Consider the following 17,344-nt stretch of genomic DNA (forward strand, 5'->3'; position numbering starts at 1 on the left):
CCTACCTCTTTTTGCACAACCCCCTCCCCGCATAATGAACAGTCCCTTAACTCAAACTTTAGGACTTTGGATTTGATTCGGGACTGCAAGAATAAATTCTCCCATCCTCTCCTCCACTGCTGCATCGCTTTTGGCCAGGGTGGAATACCACACAGTTAATGGGGCCGAAATGACCTTTGACCCTGCCAAACTTGGGACTTGACTTGGCATATTTGCCCTCCGGCTTGCAAAACAATGATTTTTGATATCTACCAGCACACTGTATGTTTCAGCAGCTAAAACTGATGTTACGAAAAACCTCAGTTGCACCTTATTTTCCTTCTCTTGAGAATTTTTGTGCTCTGGTTTGCTCATACAGTGTGTGTGTGTGTGTGTGTGTGTGTGTGTGTGTGTGTGTGTGTGTGTGTGTGTGTGTGTGTTCAAAGCAGAATGACTGCCAGGATACACAATTATATCAAGCAAATTCATGAGAGCACAGCGAGTAAAATCAGGAGTGGAGGTGAAATGTGCCACGCAGACTGAAAGCAGATGATGAAACTGTGTGTGCGTGCGTGCGTGCATGCGTGTGCGCGCGCCCACAGTGAATCAGCTGCTCTGCAGGGGCTCCTCGCTATGTTTGATGTCACAGGATGAAAAGAGTTCACAAATAACAGGATTTTAACAGCAGCATCAGCCTGAGGCAACAGAAACAGACACTGATCCCCCACAGCCACATCTCCTCATTATCATTCTTTTGGTCTAATGTTTTTTTGTTTTGTTTTTTTCCGGTGAGGATGGCATTTGTTTTTGCAGGTATGGCAGGTTATTTTCAGCACGCGGCTCCTGTGGGAGGGAGGGGCGGAGGGTGAGGGAGGGTGAGGCTGTCTACATAAATCATCCCAGAGTAGAGACATGTTATGCTGGTGCTGACCCAGAAAAGTGAATTTTTCCCCTCATGAGCTCACTCTGCAGAAATCACAAACTACAAAGTCTCGCGGTGCTTCGCGTGCTCCCGCTCCATCTCTTGGAAAAAAAAAAAAACAAAAGAGGAGACTCGCATCACAGTCTCAGCTGACGCGGCGCTGGGAGCTCGCGGGCACAAAAAGAGGTGAGAAGGTGCTGTTTTTTTTAAATCTTTTTACATTGTTGTTTAAAGTAAACTATCATTTCACCTCTCTGCTGCAACAACGTGCTTTCCGCGCGCACCTTTGCTCCGACACCGTGCACTACTTTGACACCTAGACAGGCACGTTGAGAAAAACCACAGGCTGTACGGAAGCTCGTTGTTTTCTTTCTCTGCTCTGCATTTTCTCCACGTAAATCTGACCGACGACTCCACGCGACGCTTTACCGAGCCGAGCCACGCGCCGAAAGCCTCCCGGTGTGCGGAACAGCCCGTTCCCGCGGCGCTGCTCCCCCGTCAAAGGCTACATTGTGTCCGGCGTTGGCATCCGCTGGCGGCTGCTGCGGACAGGACGGTGTGATTTATCTGTCCGCCGTCCGCTGATCACCGGCGGCTCGGCTGCTTCTTCAGCGGGTTTTATCGGTTGGTTTGACACCGGCGTTGACGCGGTGGTAAACACAACAAACGTGGATGAGTTATGAGTCAACTAACCGCCGGTATATGACGATTTATAGCCCGCAGCGTGACTTTAAATCACATTGCGACTTGTTGACGTGATGTTGGCGCTGCAAGTGCACATCTAAAATTGTTCATGTCAACATAAAAAGCCGCGTGTAGTGTTGGTGTTTCTCATCTGTGTCCCCAAATATTGATTTATTGCTTTATCCTAGAAAGCGGTGGAGGAAGTATTCAGTTACTGAAGTAACATTAGCACGCTGGAAAAATACACAAGTCCTGCATTTATTGATCTTTTCTTTTTCCGAGTCACAGCCGCCCTTAGATACAAGCAGTGTCACAAAAACACAGATTTTTTTTTTTTTTTTAAATGTGTTTTTAAAAAGTTCTTCACACTTTTTAAAGTCATCATGTTTTGTAGCCTGGTTGCTCTCAACGAGGGGCCTGAGGGACCCCCACGAAAATAGGGACAAGGTTTTTAACAGTTTAATTCACTATAGAAGTGAGCCTAATGTGAGTAAGGGTCTTAAGAATGACTATTTGTATATGTTTTTTCTTGGCTATAAACAACTGTAGAATTGAATCATATCTAACAACCAAAATCTTTTCACATGGAGGCCCCTTAAGTAAAATCTTGTTACATTTCATGGCCATGGCCTAATGTTTGTCAGTGTTGGGGACCTCAACACAAAAAAAACTGAAAAGTTGTAGTCTATGAAAAACCTTAATTTGTACAGTAAACCAAAAACATAAATACAGTAGAATAAAATATATGATATATTTTAGTGCTGAAATCAATATGCAACTATTTTCATGATGCAGTCATCTCTGGCAGATGTCATTTAACACCAAGTATTCATAGTCAACAATGCTCTTTACACCTGGGTGTGTATTACTAGCCGTCATAGCAACGGTGAAATGGGCCGTTAATATAAACAGACTGATTCAGCAGCTCTGAGTCTGCATTCTGCAGCTTTATGCAGCCTTAAAACTGAAAATAATAAGTCCACTAAAATAACAAGACAGCACTGAACATTAAAAATCCCATCCACCACATCTTACTTCCTCCACGGACTGTGTCGCTATTTATATTACCTTGCCCGACTTACTGGAAGTACATTTGTGTGTTTTTTCTTGTAAATTTACATTTAAATTTCAAAGAAGATGGAAGATTGGCTGGTACTACTGTGCAATTTCCATCTATTTATTTATTTATTAATCACTCTATTTTTATATACAGTGTTTTTTTAATCAACAGTTTATGATTTCTGAGCCAATTGCAATGTAATTTAGTTTTAATGTGCACTTTTGTTCATAGTTTGAATGACAATAAAGTCGACCTAAGGTATGCTGGCCCTAACAATGACCTCTTTGCACTAATCTGAGCTTCCAAGCTCGACGTGTCATCATGGAGAGTCAGTCACAACCTGCAGGAGGATCTATAATAACTCATTATAGGGACAGGTGTAAATAGACAAATAGCTGCAGTATGACTTTTCTCACCTATTCACACTCTATTTATCTTTTGAGTCACAAATTCAACTTGAGTTTTGCAGCTTTCTTAAGTTTTTTAAATCAAATATATATGGGTTTCGAGCTGTTGGTTGGACAAAAACAAAACATCTAAAATGTCTCCTTAAGACAAGTATTTTTCCCTTTTGTGGGCATTTTATAGACAAAAAAAGTAAAGTATTGTAGGATTAATAGATAAACTGAATATTATAGTCGCAGCCCTGCAATATTTCCTCTGAGCTGTCGTCCAGCTGAAGTATAAACTAGAACAGAAACACTCAAAGTAGAAGTGCCTCTGAAGTTTGCCTGATCTTTTATAATTTATCATTTTTATATTTAATTATTTTCTTACTTTTCACTAAATTCACTTAGCACACTCCACAGCTGACAGAACATGATAATATGCTCTGTCCCTGATATGCCTGATGTAATGTACATTATGGGATAGCAGTCAATGTGTTGGTGCGCAGACAGGGCGAGGAGTGAAGTTTGCCGCCTCTGTAGAGAGGCATGATGATTTTCCATGTCAATGGTCTCCTCTCAGCTTCAGGAAAGAGGAAATAATATGACGACTGTTGCACAAGAGCTCCAAATTTAGGAGTGTCGAAATGGAAAAGTGACGCCCTGTGACTTTTAAACTGCACAGGAAGGAGAGAAAAAAAAAGGCTGGAGATAAAGTGGAAGTGAGAAATTGTGATTGAGATATAACCGCAGGTAGAAGACACACAGGCCATCTTTCTGCAGCTCTCCACAGGCTATTTTGTGCATCACATGAGAACAGTACGCTTCAGTGTGCATGCAGAACGCATCTTGGTTAGGTGTGTAAAATATTTGCCATTGGCCGTCTTTCAAAGGTTGCTAACACAGGAGCTTTTATTACTTCAAGGCTGCTCAGTATTAAAATGTGCCCGTGCTGTTCCTAATCTATAGGAAGCCTGGTATGGGTACAGCGCGATGCTTGTGCAATGCAAAAGTTATTGCTTTTTGGTATGCACAGCCCCCTGGCATGCACACATTTGACAACCACTTGCGATTTTACTGCTGGGAGTGGGAGTAAAGTCAACTCGGAGAGGTGAAGGAGAAAGTCAGCTAAAAATTTGAAGCCAATAAACTGTCAGACTTTCTCGCATCGCTCTGGTTTTCAAGCAGTTTTTTTTTTTAAACAAAAGAGCAAGAATACCTCGCTTAAAAGAAAAATTTTCCTTCGTTTTTATTCTTGCCTGAAAATATGTGTGCTTTTGTCAGCGTTGTAGTCAACACCATCAAATCAAAAGACTGAGACAAGGCTATGACTTTAAGGGGTTAAGACAAAGACCAGAGCGACCCCACACTGCATGACACACTTCAGATCAAATGTAGTGTACTGCAGACCATAATAACTCCTTAAAATGAGCCATTAGACCCACATCCCCATAAAAACACTCACAGAAAACCAACGAAGATTACTCTTTTTTATTGCTTTACTGTTTATATGTTTAAACCTACAACTGTACTATGAGCGAAGTCTTGATAAAATCAGGAAAAGGCTTTACAGAGGTGAATTTTATGTATGAGAATTTTCCTTTGTTTTCTCTGAGTAAAGAAGTGCAAACACCAAGGAGCTGAAATCAATTTAAAATCTTCACCCAGCACTCCTTTTTGCACAAACTGGTCTTAAAATAAAAGTCCTTTTTGTGTGACACTGTGGCAAGGCAGAGCAAAAGTGGTCTTGAGACTAATCTCGAGACCAAAACCAATGCTGAGTACAACACTTGCTTTTGTAAGTGTGAAAGCATACAGCCCACGGGCCAGAACCGGCACACCAAAGGGTCCAGACTGGCCCACTGGATGCCACCTAATATTTATACACTTGTGAGGGCAGACAGATATCAGGTTTCAGGAGCAACTATAACAGTGAATGTAGTACCAAAATACAATGAATACATATTTAAAAATACTGAAGTTCCTTGTGCAAAATACTTTTAATCAGCAGCGTCAATACAAAGGAATCTAGCAGATTTCTGTCTTCAAACGATATTGATGAAACCAAATGGCTAAGGCGCTGATAAAAACTTTAGATTTGTAAATAGTTTGTAAGGCAGACTGCTAACACTTTGCACAGGAGTGGAAATGTTTGGAAAAATGTGCATGTACTGGCACGGAGTAGTTGACTAACTGTGGAAAAATGGAGACATGTTGGAATTGCACTTATTTTTCTCATGAAATCTCAGGCTGTTCGTCATTTTGTAAGTGCATGAACATTTTCAGAATGTACTTGTACTTCTTTACACTAAAATAAAGGGAATTATTATGCAACGTTTTCACTGGCCCACTCGAGATCAGATTGAGCTGTATGTTGCTCATGAACTGAATGAGTTTGACAACCCTGACCTCGACGCTAGAATATAAAAACACAAGTAATTCAGAAACACTTGTGGACACTTAAATGATCTCCAAAGCGTTGGTTCACAGCCGTAGTCTGTTTTTATACTTTACATGTAACTTGATTTGTCATTTAATGTTCTTTGTTCTCTCTTGCTACTGAGTTCCCTACTTTTCTGTGATAAGATAAGATAAGCCTTTATTAAGAAAACAGGTGACACGGCCACATACATTCAATCAAACTAAGATTAACACACAGTTTACCCGCTGATCCATACACCCTGAGGGTATTTCACAGTGCCCTGCATGGACCCAGGTGTTGCACAGATGCTCAGCATAAAGTAATTGCACTAAAATCCTATTCATGATTAATGCACAAATGCCCTACACATAGTAATTGCACACAAACCTATATTTGATTATATTTGCTTAGTTTCACCGTTTGATCTCCGTTTATTGGCCTCCGTTTTCACTTTGCACAAAGCAGTTTGGCGCCAACTTCCTGTTCACAAGCTCTCGCTATTCAGCTAAACAGGGCGCGAATATGTTTCTAAGAACATTTATTTATCATTAATTTAATGTTTATTTAAAAGGGACATAGTATATTAAAGGGCGAGAAAAATCTTGATTTGGATTCGATCAGCATTGCTTAGTTTTACTGTTTGAACGGATTCCGGTTCAGCTTTGAGAGACGGATCGAGAGACGGACAGGTGCGTCTCTTGGCCCACTTCTATGGCCCCACGGTGGCAGCATGGGTGGCCTTTAACTCTGAGAAAGATGGAATATATAACGGCGTTTTTCTGTCTCCTTGCGTGGTCTCTGTGTGCAGTGGCAGAGTAAGGTGAGAGTTTTCCCACGGATGGCCAGACACACTCCTGCAGTGCAGCAGCACCATGACAAACCCGCCGCAGACTCAGCCATCTATCCATCGCCATGGTGAGAGAGAGCTCCTGGACCTTGACTCTGTTGCTATGGTGACCCTGTAGCAAGAGCCCAATCTGTTGCCCCGGCAATCACATAAAAAGACCCAGGTAACTATTTCAATCTGTTGCCATGGTGAACCTGTAGCAAGCAGCCGTCACTATGGGAACGTCCAGGATGTTCCGCATCTTCGTCGTCCTCGGCTCGGCCTTCATGATCCTCCTGATCATCATTTACTGGGACGACGTCGGAGCCTCACACCTGTATTTGCACACTCCTGTCTCGCCGGGCCCGAAAATCCCACATCCCCCTCCTCACCAAGGGCCTCAAACTTCCCGAACCCCGTCTTTTCTGTCCGACATCGACGCCTTCGTTAACCAGTTCTTAGAGCCGGGAACTGGCGAGCCCACAGACCCCGTCCCGGCTGACACAGGTAACCAATCAGAGAAAGCAGAGGAACGTTATATACCGCGGCGGGAATGGAAGATTCACCTGACTCCACTTGCAGCCGAGCTCCGCGAGAGACAGGTTAATATCCGACTATTATTATTATTATGATTATTATTGTATTGTCATTAGAAGTATTAAAGGGACAGTTTACCCCAAAATAAAAAAAAACAAACAATTTTTCCCAAGTGATATGATTCTAGATTTTATTAAAAGGAGCTAATCAAGACCAACATTAATGCGATTTGCTATTAAGAGTCTAAGTTTTAGAGCTATGTAATATTAATGGATTTATGAAAAACTTGCAATCATTTGAAGCTAAACTGAGCTCCTCAATCAAAATTAAATTTGAACATTCTTATAACTCATGTACAGGGCTATGTATGTTTGTTTTTCAACTTCGTTTTTGTATATTAGTGCCAATAAAATACTCATTTTGCAGATATAAAGACGTATTTTGCTTATACAAGCTAAAGTCCACAAATTTTATCTAAACACAGGCAGACTTATACAAACTTGCTAAAACAATATACAATTTAAAGCTGCCTAATTGTTAAAGACCCACGGCTCACCCACTCAAGTTTTTTCACTTATTTTGCCAAAATGTACTTGTCGAATTAAAAACTGTATCATTCTTATTGGCTCTTTAAATTTGTGATGTTGTGTAAATTGAGCACAGCTACACAAAGTTTCATCTGGAGCCGCGGTCTAATCAAGTAAAACAAGTGGAAGCACCTCTGTGGGTGTGCTGGCCCTAAAGTCAGGAACTATCGATTAAAGAATAAGCAAGTCTAATCTGACCAGATAATATCAATTAATTTAAGAGTAATGGCTTTTGAATACCTTAATGCCTTCGTTTCTTCTGCACGATGAACATTTTATCATTTTAAATGCTGATAATGAATAAACAATAACTCTGTCTTTGCCTCGCCAAATGGTACGACCAGGAGCAGCGGCGGAGGTTACTTCAGGACATGTGCGCTAACGACAGCGTGGTGTTTCCTGGCAAAAACCGCTCGTTTGATGACATTCCCAACAGGGAGCTGGATCACCTGATTGTGGACGACAGGCATGGTATCATCTACTGCTATGTTCCCAAGGTACGCAAACGCCTACATGTTCAACTGCTCTGTCAACTTAAGTTTCCTTCTGATGTAAGTCAGGCAGAACTTCAACATATTTCACTTGTTAAAGTACTTTAAATTATATTCATGCTGAGATTTGGGCTCTTTCATGATAAATAAGAGCTGGAGTGAAATTATGGAATAAATTCAGTGCTGAGTTAAAATTGTGTTGCTCTCTGTTGAATTTTAAAGCAGCCTTAAAATGTAAAATTATTACAAATTATAAAGTAAAATCATTGTAATGTAGAATAACTCAGGACTGATTATAATGTGAATTATAGAGCATTGCTGTTTTTGGTTTTGTTTTTAATTTATTTATTTTGTTTCTGTTGTGTTGCTTTTGTTCTGGGTTGATCTATGATGTGATGTTTCGAGCTAAAAAACGCTCTTCCTCAGACTCAACGTTCCTCAGCTCGAAACATCTAATTTCAGGGGAGCTCCCCGGTGTGCGGACCTCTTTTTTATCCACAAATATATTATTACACACACATTTTTTTCAATCAGTAACCAAAAAAGGAACAGGCTGAAGCACAAGGCTGATTTTATGTCTCTCATAAATCAACCCAGAACAAAAGCAACTCAACAGTGCAAACCTCTATTTTTCCATATTTTGGTTTATCTTGGATCCAGCACCCACTATGGGATGTGCGTGTCTTTTTGCATGAAATAATATGTTTCACATGATGCATGTAACAACATTTTTTTTTAATTCATTCATTCATTTAAACTCTCGGTGGTAGTTTCTTCATACATTGTTTTTACCCCAATAAAATATCACCTATTTCTTCAGTTTCCAACAATGTCACTGAAATAACTTAATATTTACTTCAGGAGTTTGACATGTGCTCCCCACCTCTCCGCACTCAGGTTGCATGCAGTAACTGGAAACGCATCATGATAGTTCTCAGTGAAAGCATGCTGCAGGACGGCGTTCCCCAGAGAGACCCGCTGGCCATCCCCAGGGAACTGGTCCACAACAGCAGCATGCACTTTACCTTCAACAAGTTCTGGAAACGTTACGGCAAGTTTGCAAAGCACCTCATGAAGGTCTGTTCAGATCTGTATATATTTTTGTTTTAATTTTTGAATCTTTGTTTGTAGAGACACAAGTATGTATAAGGCCACACATCACCGAATCTATAGCCTAAGCTAATCTGCAATTCCAGTTCTTATTTGGGCCTTTAAAATGCATAAAACCAAAACAAATGCATAAGAAACAGTACAAAACATAAACTCAGCAACAAATGAAATCATCAAAATGCAAGCTTTAATGCACTCTTGGTGATTCTGTGCCTCCCACACAAGGACTGCAGTTTTATTTTTACAGACGTGTTTTGGTGGAGCTGCAGCGGTCACTTAATGATGCAAAGGTCACTTAAACAAGTGAAACCCAACCTGCGTCACTGTGTGCTTCTGGCTGCAGAATTATAAAACAATTTCACAAAAGGTCACTCGCCACACGGGAACCAATGCAGGGCTCATCACTGACTTTCAAGACGCATCTGCTTTGTGTTGCCAAAAAAACTGAAGATACGGTTGCCTTTTTTTCTGGGTAACTGATACAGTGCGTTTTTACATCAGTTAAATAATAAAAATATGACACAAAAGCTAAACTAAATTGTCAGCAGCAGAGATTCAGCCACACATTTTAAAATTTTGTTGATCTAATACCAAACAGTTTGTTGTTTCCGTGAAAGAATTGTCACATTTGAGGTTGTGAAGTACAGTTAATAGCATGCAAACATCAGACATTAACCCTAGTGTTGGTGTAAATTAATGTCAAACATAAAATTTAGCTGTGATTTAATATAATTTAAACACTGTTAGGTGGACTAAACATATACTAAACTGAACACAACAGTTTGCAGAAGTTTAATAAATCCCACAAACTGCTTTGCAGTACATTTATGTCAGCACAACTTGAGAAAAATATGAAAATTCACTATTTTTGAAAGTGACGCTATCTCTGCAGGAGATGGCGGCACTGTCAGGTTAACGACAGCTCAGCAGGCTGTCCTGAAGTCTGACAGCAGACGTCCCCGAACAACATAATGTCATCAAGAACAAACACACACAGTGCTGTTTACAGAGTTAGAATTTCAAACTCCGACTCCAGTCTAGCAAACATCATTTACCTCCTGCATGCCCCTGATCTGTCCTGTAGCTCGTCAGTCGCGCCTAATCAGAGCCCGTCTTTATTTGAGAATCCAGGAGATGAGGTAGGAATTTAAAGCGTTACTCGTACTTTAGAGGATAAAAAGTGGCATTGAAAAGCTTTATAAGGATCTGCAGGCTGGCGACATAAATCTAGTCTTTAATTATGTTTTATCTTTCCTAATCTCATTTTAACATTTGATTATTTTAATATATCTTACCTTGTATTGTTTTAATTGCTTTTAATTGGCTGGTTGGTTAATTGGAGATTATTTTGTCACTCTTCTTGTTTATCGTATTTTTCATAACGTTGTTGTAAATGAGAGCTTGCTCTTAAAGATCCATTGAGACTAAATAACGACTGAATAAGAATAAATCCATCAGTGGGTGTTGCAGCTCTTGCAGCACTCACCTATTAATCACATATTATGCCTATTTTTTTAAATGTTAAAAAGGGCCAAGAATTGGTTGCCAAATGCACCATCTCGTCCTACTGGAACAAATGTGAGCTGTGCAACGAGGACTTTTGCAACCTTTGTTTTTTTTAAGCTGTCTCCTTAATCATGTTATTATCTTATTATATTCAGTTGCCTCCAACATCTTTATTATTTTTTTCATCATATTTGTGATGATAATGCATTCTGTGTTAATACAGTTTTAATTCATTTTTGAAGGTGAAGCTGAAAAAATACACCAAGTTTATTTTTGTTCGGGATCCCTTCGTGCGCCTCATCTCGGCCTACAGGAACAAATTTGAGCTGCGCAATGAGGACTTCTACCGGCGCTTTGCACAGGTCATGCTGCGCCGCTACGCCAACCAGCCGACACCTCCCGCCTCTGTGGACGAGGCGTTCGGCGTGGGCATCCATCCCTCCTTCTCCAACTTCATCCAGTACCTCCTTGACCCTCAGACGGAGAAGGAGATGCCGTTTAATGAGCACTGGCGTCAGGTGTATCGGCTTTGCCATCCATGCCAGATTCAGTATGACTTTGTGGGCCACCTGGAGACGGCGGAGGAGGACGCTGAGCACCTACTGCGGCAGCTGCGGGTGGACAATGTGGTGGAGTTCCCCACCTCTCATAGGAACCTCACATCCAGCAGCTGGGAGGCTGATTGGTTCAGCACAGTGCCTGTGGAGGCGCGGAGAGAACTCTACAAGCTGTATGAACCCGACTTCAGGCTCTTTGGCTACGACAGACCGGACTCGATCCTCAATGAGTGACTCGTGTTTCTACAAGCTGACCCAGGCACACGCAGACTTGACAGTTTTTTATGTAATGAAATAATACGACACTCCAACAACAGTGACACCTCCCCTCGCTCTGGGCTCTGCAGATCCTACAGTCCTGTCGGTTCTACACTGAATGTGCACATCATTAAGGAAACTTACTGCTCCGACGAAGCACACTATTGAGGTGAAACCAGGTTAACGGTTATTATTATTAATTGTTGTTTTTCTTTTTAAAGTCACAAAGATAACAAGAAGCACACAAATACGGCAGTTATGGCGGATATGGATTGTGCAAACAGCTTGTGTCTCCAACATTATGCACATTCAGTGTAGAAGTTAATGGTGCTGCATGTAATTCTGGAGAAAGATTGATTATTGAGTCTCTTTCACGCTTTGGTTAGGTAATTCGACCTGTTATGGCAACTATCCCCCCCGCCAAGAGTCAAACAAAAGATCTGCACACTAAGTAAAGCTCCCAGTAAATTTTAATTACACAACGTTTCAGTCTAACAGAGATCTTCGTCAGGCATTTTCATATCGATTAAATGTTTTCCAGCATTCCTTAGCTGTCCGTTATCTAATTGTTGTCTTCTTTTGCATCTGCAGAGTTTAAATTGCCTCTAACTACCAACCCGAAGCGTTTCTGACCATCTCAAAATGACTTATCAATCAACTATCTTTCTCCAAAGTTGCATACGGCACTTAAAACTCTAAACGTCACGCTGAGCGTCGAGCACTCCCAACGTTGATGTCACGCCACGCCTGTCATCTGTGATGTCACAGTCGTCTTGTGACTAACTGTGATGAACACGCAGGCTTTGTAGCAGGATGCCGAAGCGATGTCACGCCGCCATACTCTGTTTGCGATGTCATGGAAACCAGTTTGGTCGTGACGCCAGCACAGACGTAGTGGACAGGGTATTATGGGCGATTAATTAAAACAAGGTGTTTTTAGATTAGTGTTAAAGGAATAATTCACCCTCAAAATGATCATTTGGTTATCAGTTACTCACCCCGTGTTGTTAAAGAAAACTTTGGCGTGCCTCTACTTTGATCAAATCCAGAAAAAAAAAATCTTTATGAATTGAAGTCATGGGCTCCACGTTTAACAACAGCAAAACTACATGGAAACATCTGTTAACTCTTTATAGTCCCTTTGTTGTTAAGCCTGGACCCCCTTTTACTCAAATTCATCAATAATTTCCTCCATTGTTTGGATTCTTTGTTTACCGTCATGCAAGAAAAACATTTTTCATCATGAATTCAACAAAACACAGTTATTAATACACAAAAAAATAATTTTGAGGGTGAAGTATTCTTTACATGTAGTTGCACTAGAGTGTTAGTTGTCATCTAATTTATTTCACATTGTATAAGTGCAATGTTTATGTCGAGCATGAAAGGAATTTTTATGTACGTGTTTGGAAATACACAGTAATGACAGCTATCGACATCAGAAACAGGTTCTTTTATACCTCATCTGCAGATTAAGAGGATTCTCATATGTTATGTAACACTACTACAAACTGTACTGCTTCTTCAGGCACATTAGTTTTCAGAGTGGAGAAATCCATTCGATTATATAATTAGAAACATTTCAAACAATACATAAGCCGCTTGCTTTAGTTGAACAGTTTCAAAGCATGATATCACGTCGTCACATAGAAGCACAGCAGCTCTGGTGGACATCAGGGTACACAGCGTGATTTGTCTCAGCTTGTCTTTGAGGCACAAAATCAAAGTTTCTGCATACTTTTAATTTAACCGAGATGCTGGATGTACACAGGTTAGCTTGTGTAAACTGTTTTTCAAAGGGAACATTTTCTTTAATTGCTTTGTTGTGCTGCCACAACGCTGTTAACATCATTTGATCACCTTTGTGTTTCACGCACAATCTGCAGTTATTAACACTGACCTACATTGGGTAACCCTGGAGACTGCATCAGTGTTGTTGTTCCCCCTTAAATAGGATGTTTTTTTTAAATGTTTCAAGGGCAGCATTTTCATGGGACGCAGTGTTTTGTAGCAGGGAGCTGAGCACAGTACATGAAGCCAACTAGTATGATTTTTTGGTGTTGTGTAGTGAAGATAAATCACTCTACAATATGAGTAGGTGCCAGATGAGGCTATGCCAGTATTAAAGGATTGCTTCACCCACTAAAATAATTATTTCTACATCAGTTACACCCCCCCTTATTACACTGAATTTGTGAAGAAAACTTTGATTTTCTTGTGTCACCTTAAGTGAATGAAGAATCCAAAAACTGAGGAAATTCTTGGTGCATTAAATCCATAGGGGACCAAGATTAACAACAGGAAAACTGTATCAGAGCATCTGTTTTTTTTTAATTCTTGCAGCTTGTGCAGTTAATCAATTTTCAGTAGCGTGTTCTGTAATTCCCAAAAAGACAGCACTTTCCGATGGGGAATTGAACTGAGGGTTTGTACTCTCTTTAATGTGTGTGTCCCTCTCAGTTTCTTTGTGTTATTGTTACTGATCTTTTAAAATGCCAAATTCACTGTAACGAAAAACAAACTACCCATCGAGGCAGCAGTAAACCAAAAGCTCCTGTTCTCTGTAAGGTCAAATTCCTTTTTGGTCTGGCTCTGAAAAGAGCATTAAGTTTTCACTTTTTGTTCAATTCCCCGCCGGAAAGCACTGTCTGTTTGGGAAGCACCGAGCATTCGACTGGATAAAGGGAGCTTGGATGATACTGCACAATTTGTGGGAGAATAAACAGATATTTTGATATAGTTTTACCGTTGTTAAACGCAGTCACCTATGACTTCAGTTCATCAAGAATTTTCTCCTTTTTTTGGATTCTTAGTTCGTTTGTGGAAACATGCAAGAAATCAAAGTTTCCTAACAGGTCCATTGTAACACAGGAAGAGTAATTGATGTGCAAATGTCCATTTTGCGTGTGAAGTATTCCTTTAATGTCGGAGTTTCAAAGTAAAAGCATGGTCATGTTTAGAGTTAGGAGGATCAGTCACGTCATGATGTGAGCATGGATCGAGCTGCATGTTTTATATGAGAAGAGCGGAAAGATAAGATAGTGCCTTTGGTTGCAAAAGTTTACACAGCAAAAAAAAACGTATTTTTGTAGAAGGACTTAATTTTTACTTTGAACACAATACAGTGAGAGCTGTATGAAGCCGCAGCAAGGTATATTTGATATACTGGGCCTTGTTTATCTTGTGCGATTATTCTCTGGAAAGAATAGGAAACAGCAGAGACCTTCAGCAGAAACTGTCTTTAAGGGAATTACTGACTCTGTGAGGACTCTTTGCGTGTGCGCTTGTGTCCGGTGGATTGCTTTGTGTGTCGTTTAACACGCAGGAATAATGTGTGGTTTGTACTGTATGTGATGTCATGGACACGTGGCTCGGTGTCGCTTTATTCTGCAAGTCACCAAGATGTTCATGTCCACACTATTGACTCAGTGTTGTCTCACTGCCTTTTGGTTTGTTTGTCTTGTAAAAGGTGTGGGATGTTTTTTGACTCCTTCATTACTTCGTTCACGCCTGGATAGGATGAAATTATTCAGCATCAAAAGTCTGCCGTCATCACTCGGTGCGTTTTTTTCCGTGTAGGTCTAAATATAGACAAAGAGAAGGTATCACACGCTCCCACCTCACCGGTGTTTAGACGGTCAGATGATTATGTTCTTTTGTTGTATTTTCCTATGTTTCTGTCCTGAACCATGTCTGAAATCTGGATGCTTATTTCTTTGAAAGTGCAAACAACACCGTACGATGGAATCATTTTATAAGGGGAAAAAAAGTTTCTTTATTGGCAGAATAAAACAGAGTACATGCTGCTTTTATAATCAGAAAAGTCAGTCTTTGAGTGTGAGAGGTGATGTTTTTTTTCCACATGGGCCCTCTGTTCCCTTGTTTTCGTGTCTAATTGACCAGTGGGAACAACAAATTCAAGGCATGTGTGTAATGTCGATTAAAAGTGCTTGGTTTTTTTTGTCACCGTTAAGCTCAGGTTATTTTGTTAAGTGTGTCTGACATTATGGAAAGGATCCCTACTGAGACAGACAGCAAGATCCTTTTTGTTTGACCAGTAACGAAACTTGCCACCACCAAACCCACCAGACTTCATTTCAATAAAGAGCAATTTTATCGTTGTAACGCACAATTCAGTAAAAGTCAAAGAAACAAAATCAAACTCACAAAAACCCGACTTGGATCGTCTTTCTGCCGTTTTAAATCTCACCAACTTTGGTTTTTTGGTTGGCGATTTTGGGGCTGTTTGTTAAATTCTTTCTCTGTAGGAATCGATTTTCAAAATGATTTCAAACAATTAGAATAACAGTCTAAGCCTGTCAGCGTTAAAACAAGCACATGTAAAGTGACTTCTGATGCCCTTTCTCTTAATACTGGACCAGTTTCTAAAATTGTTCTTCCGTTTTGTGTCCCAAAATGTGTTCATTATATTCAGTGAAGTGTGTTTTACAACCACTGTTGATTTAAATGGCGTCTGGTGGTTGTGGTAGTGGTGATTACGGGGTTGTTTCTGTCCAAAAAAAGGATCGAACTGTTTACCAAAAAGGTCAATATCTGTAATGATCCTTTCATAATGTTGTCTATGACTTATGATAATCTGAGCCCGTCAAAGGCAAAAACAAGCACTTTTAGGACATAATGCAAATGCCTCAAAATATTTTCTCCCATCAGACACTTGGAGAAAAAAAAGGGTCCAAGTTGAAAATAAACCCCAAATAATCCGTAACGTATCTTGATAAAATCAGAGTTTGACTGGTGGTATGTATGTTTTTGGCCCACAGTGACCTGAAGTTTCAACAGCATTAATGTTTCAGCGGCCTGAATGTTTGTTGAAGCTGCAGTGCCAAACCGTGTCCCACATATGACCTCATCCCAGCTCCTAACATTAAATAGTGTCACAAACCAAAAAAAAAAAAAAAACAACCCAAATCTATTTTTGTGATTCATGTTTTTGTAAAACGTGTATAAATATTTCATAAAGTCACAAGGGACTTTTTCTGTCAGACAAACTCGCAGAGTATTCATTCAGTTTCATCAGTGTTAATGGTGTCATGCATCATCTGGTCTTTGTAAAAGAGAAATAAAGGTTGTGGGGCATGATGGAAAATATTTTCTTCTCTCTTTGAATTATGCACTCTCTGTCAGTATAAGGACGCTTTACGATTCGTGTTAGATAATATTTGCACAAAGATGTTCCTCAAATAATGTTATCCCAGCAGTATGAAGCTTTTTGTGTAGCGAAGACTGATGTGGAAGTCTTGTAGAAATGGGGGAATATCTCTGGGGGACCGCAGTGCAGCCTGCAAGACTGTAAACAGGAAATGTGGACAATTTAAGTCATATCAAGGAAACCTTTTATGCCTGAAAACTTGACATGCCAAGCTACCACACGCATAATGTCCTCACAGTGCATTCATTACAGTATATGTATTTCATGTTCATCATGTGAGACACCAAACAGCTGCCAGCAGAGAGCTGAAAGGGTCAAAGAAAGCTGAAAAAAAGAACTAATGCTGAAGATGAAACTGAATTTAGGGAGGGGAGATAGTTCATCACTCAGCAACTTTTCATGATGCCCTCAGGATGTCACTGCGTTAGTTTTTATCGAAGTCCTTTTAAGGGATGATGGACCGAGCTGTGAGAGCGACCAGATATGCAACATTGATGTGATCCCTCACTGGCTTCCCATCAGCCAATGTTTCCAAATATCAACAGTGGTGCACAAAGGTATTTTTCCCTGCACTACCAGGGCGCTCGGATGACTTCATTAACTGTACTTTTAATTTAAGCTAAACACATGATGATGATATAGTAAATCAGAACATATCAAAGCTGCGATGGCAGCTTCAACCCATCACCCATTCCACAAGTCCACCCCGCACACTGAAACACACTTTTTAGACTAGACTCTTTTTAGTTTGTATAATATTCAATGTGAAATGTAGAATGTAAGGCACACAAAATGGATATACTAAAGAGCAATTATCTCAAAAATGCATTTAAGTAATTGATTAAATTG

At 40.2% G+C, this 17,344-nt stretch overlaps 1 protein-coding gene across 2 annotated transcripts; it reads left to right on the forward strand.

Annotated features, from left to right (window-relative positions):
* The first annotated feature begins 919 nt into the window (after nt 1-919).
* LOC121956719 (carbohydrate sulfotransferase 12-like) lies at nt 920-16,432 on the forward strand. 2 transcript variants are annotated; one of them, XM_042505088.2, is made up of 5 exons: nt 920-1,087; nt 6,262-6,881; nt 7,748-7,900; nt 8,792-8,971; nt 10,753-16,432. In XM_042505088.2, exons 2-5 carry the CDS (start codon nt 6,516-6,518, stop codon nt 11,299-11,301), a joined length of 1,248 nt encoding a protein of 415 aa, XP_042361022.1. In that variant the 5' UTR covers nt 920-1,087; nt 6,262-6,515; the 3' UTR covers nt 11,302-16,432. The 2 variants fall into 2 exon arrangements, with proteins under 2 accessions (XP_042361022.1, XP_087925333.1); XM_088069207.1 differs by having other exon boundaries at nt 1,011-1,095.
* The last annotated feature ends 912 nt before the right edge of the window (nt 16,433-17,344 follow it).

Source organism: Plectropomus leopardus, chromosome 18 (genome assembly GCF_026936395.1).
Source record: "Plectropomus leopardus strain MGB_pleo_1.0 chromosome 18, ASM2693639v1, whole genome shotgun sequence".
Lineage (NCBI taxonomy): Eukaryota > Metazoa > Chordata > Actinopteri > Perciformes > Serranidae > Plectropomus > Plectropomus leopardus.